This window comes from Sinocyclocheilus grahami, unplaced genomic scaffold, assembly GCF_001515645.1.
Source record: "Sinocyclocheilus grahami isolate Dianchi unplaced genomic scaffold, SAMN03320097.WGS_v1.1 scaffold497.1, whole genome shotgun sequence".
NCBI classification, from domain to species: domain Eukaryota; kingdom Metazoa; phylum Chordata; class Actinopteri; order Cypriniformes; family Cyprinidae; genus Sinocyclocheilus; species Sinocyclocheilus grahami.
Genome location: NW_015505676.1, coordinates 460,045 through 460,568, shown reverse-complemented (window position 1 = coordinate 460,568; position 524 = coordinate 460,045). Strand labels below are relative to the sequence as shown.

The following is a 524-nucleotide window of genomic DNA, read 5'->3' as shown; positions in this document are numbered from 1 at the left end:
ATGCATTCATATGGCATTTCTGTGAGGGAATTCAGAAGACCACAGGAGCCCTTTAGCGTCTCAGCGCTGACTCATATTTCCTTCCTCTTTCTGCAGGCATTACTCCGACCCCCACCTGCCCTACATTCCTGGAATTGAGCATTTTAAAGGTACAACAAATGATCACTGATCACTACAAATGCATAACCCTGAAAGCCCCAGCCATTAGTCTCATTACACCCCTGCATATTCCCTTTTATCTCTCTGTCTCTCATCTTCTTGCATTTATCTGTGCCTTCTTCCACTGCTGTTTTGCAGGGAAAGTCTTGCACAGCCACTCGTACCGCTATTCAGAGCCCTTCGCCAACAAGTCTGTTGTGGTCTTGGGGGCCAGAGCATCTGGTGTGGATATTTCCATCGAGTTAGCCCAAGTTAATGCTCAGGTTTGTGGCTTAGCTTCCTTTTTTATAATGTCACATACCATTTTAAATGCCACAGCTTTGTTTGGTTGAAAATTAAAGGGTTGGGCACCTGAAAACAAAAAT

The 524-nt window shown here is 44.7% G+C and overlaps 1 protein-coding gene across 1 annotated transcript in view; it reads left to right on the top strand.

The window, feature by feature from the left end:
- The window catches only part of LOC107554321 (flavin-containing monooxygenase FMO GS-OX-like 2), a 9,956-nt gene that overhangs the window by 5,694 nt on the left and 3,738 nt on the right, over positions 1-524 (top strand). The window contains exons 5-6 of the mRNA XM_016236809.1: positions 97-149; positions 298-422. Of these exons, the coding sequence (XP_016092295.1) occupies positions 97-149; positions 298-422 (178 nt within the window). The remainder of the gene's footprint in view (positions 1-96; positions 150-297; positions 423-524) is intronic.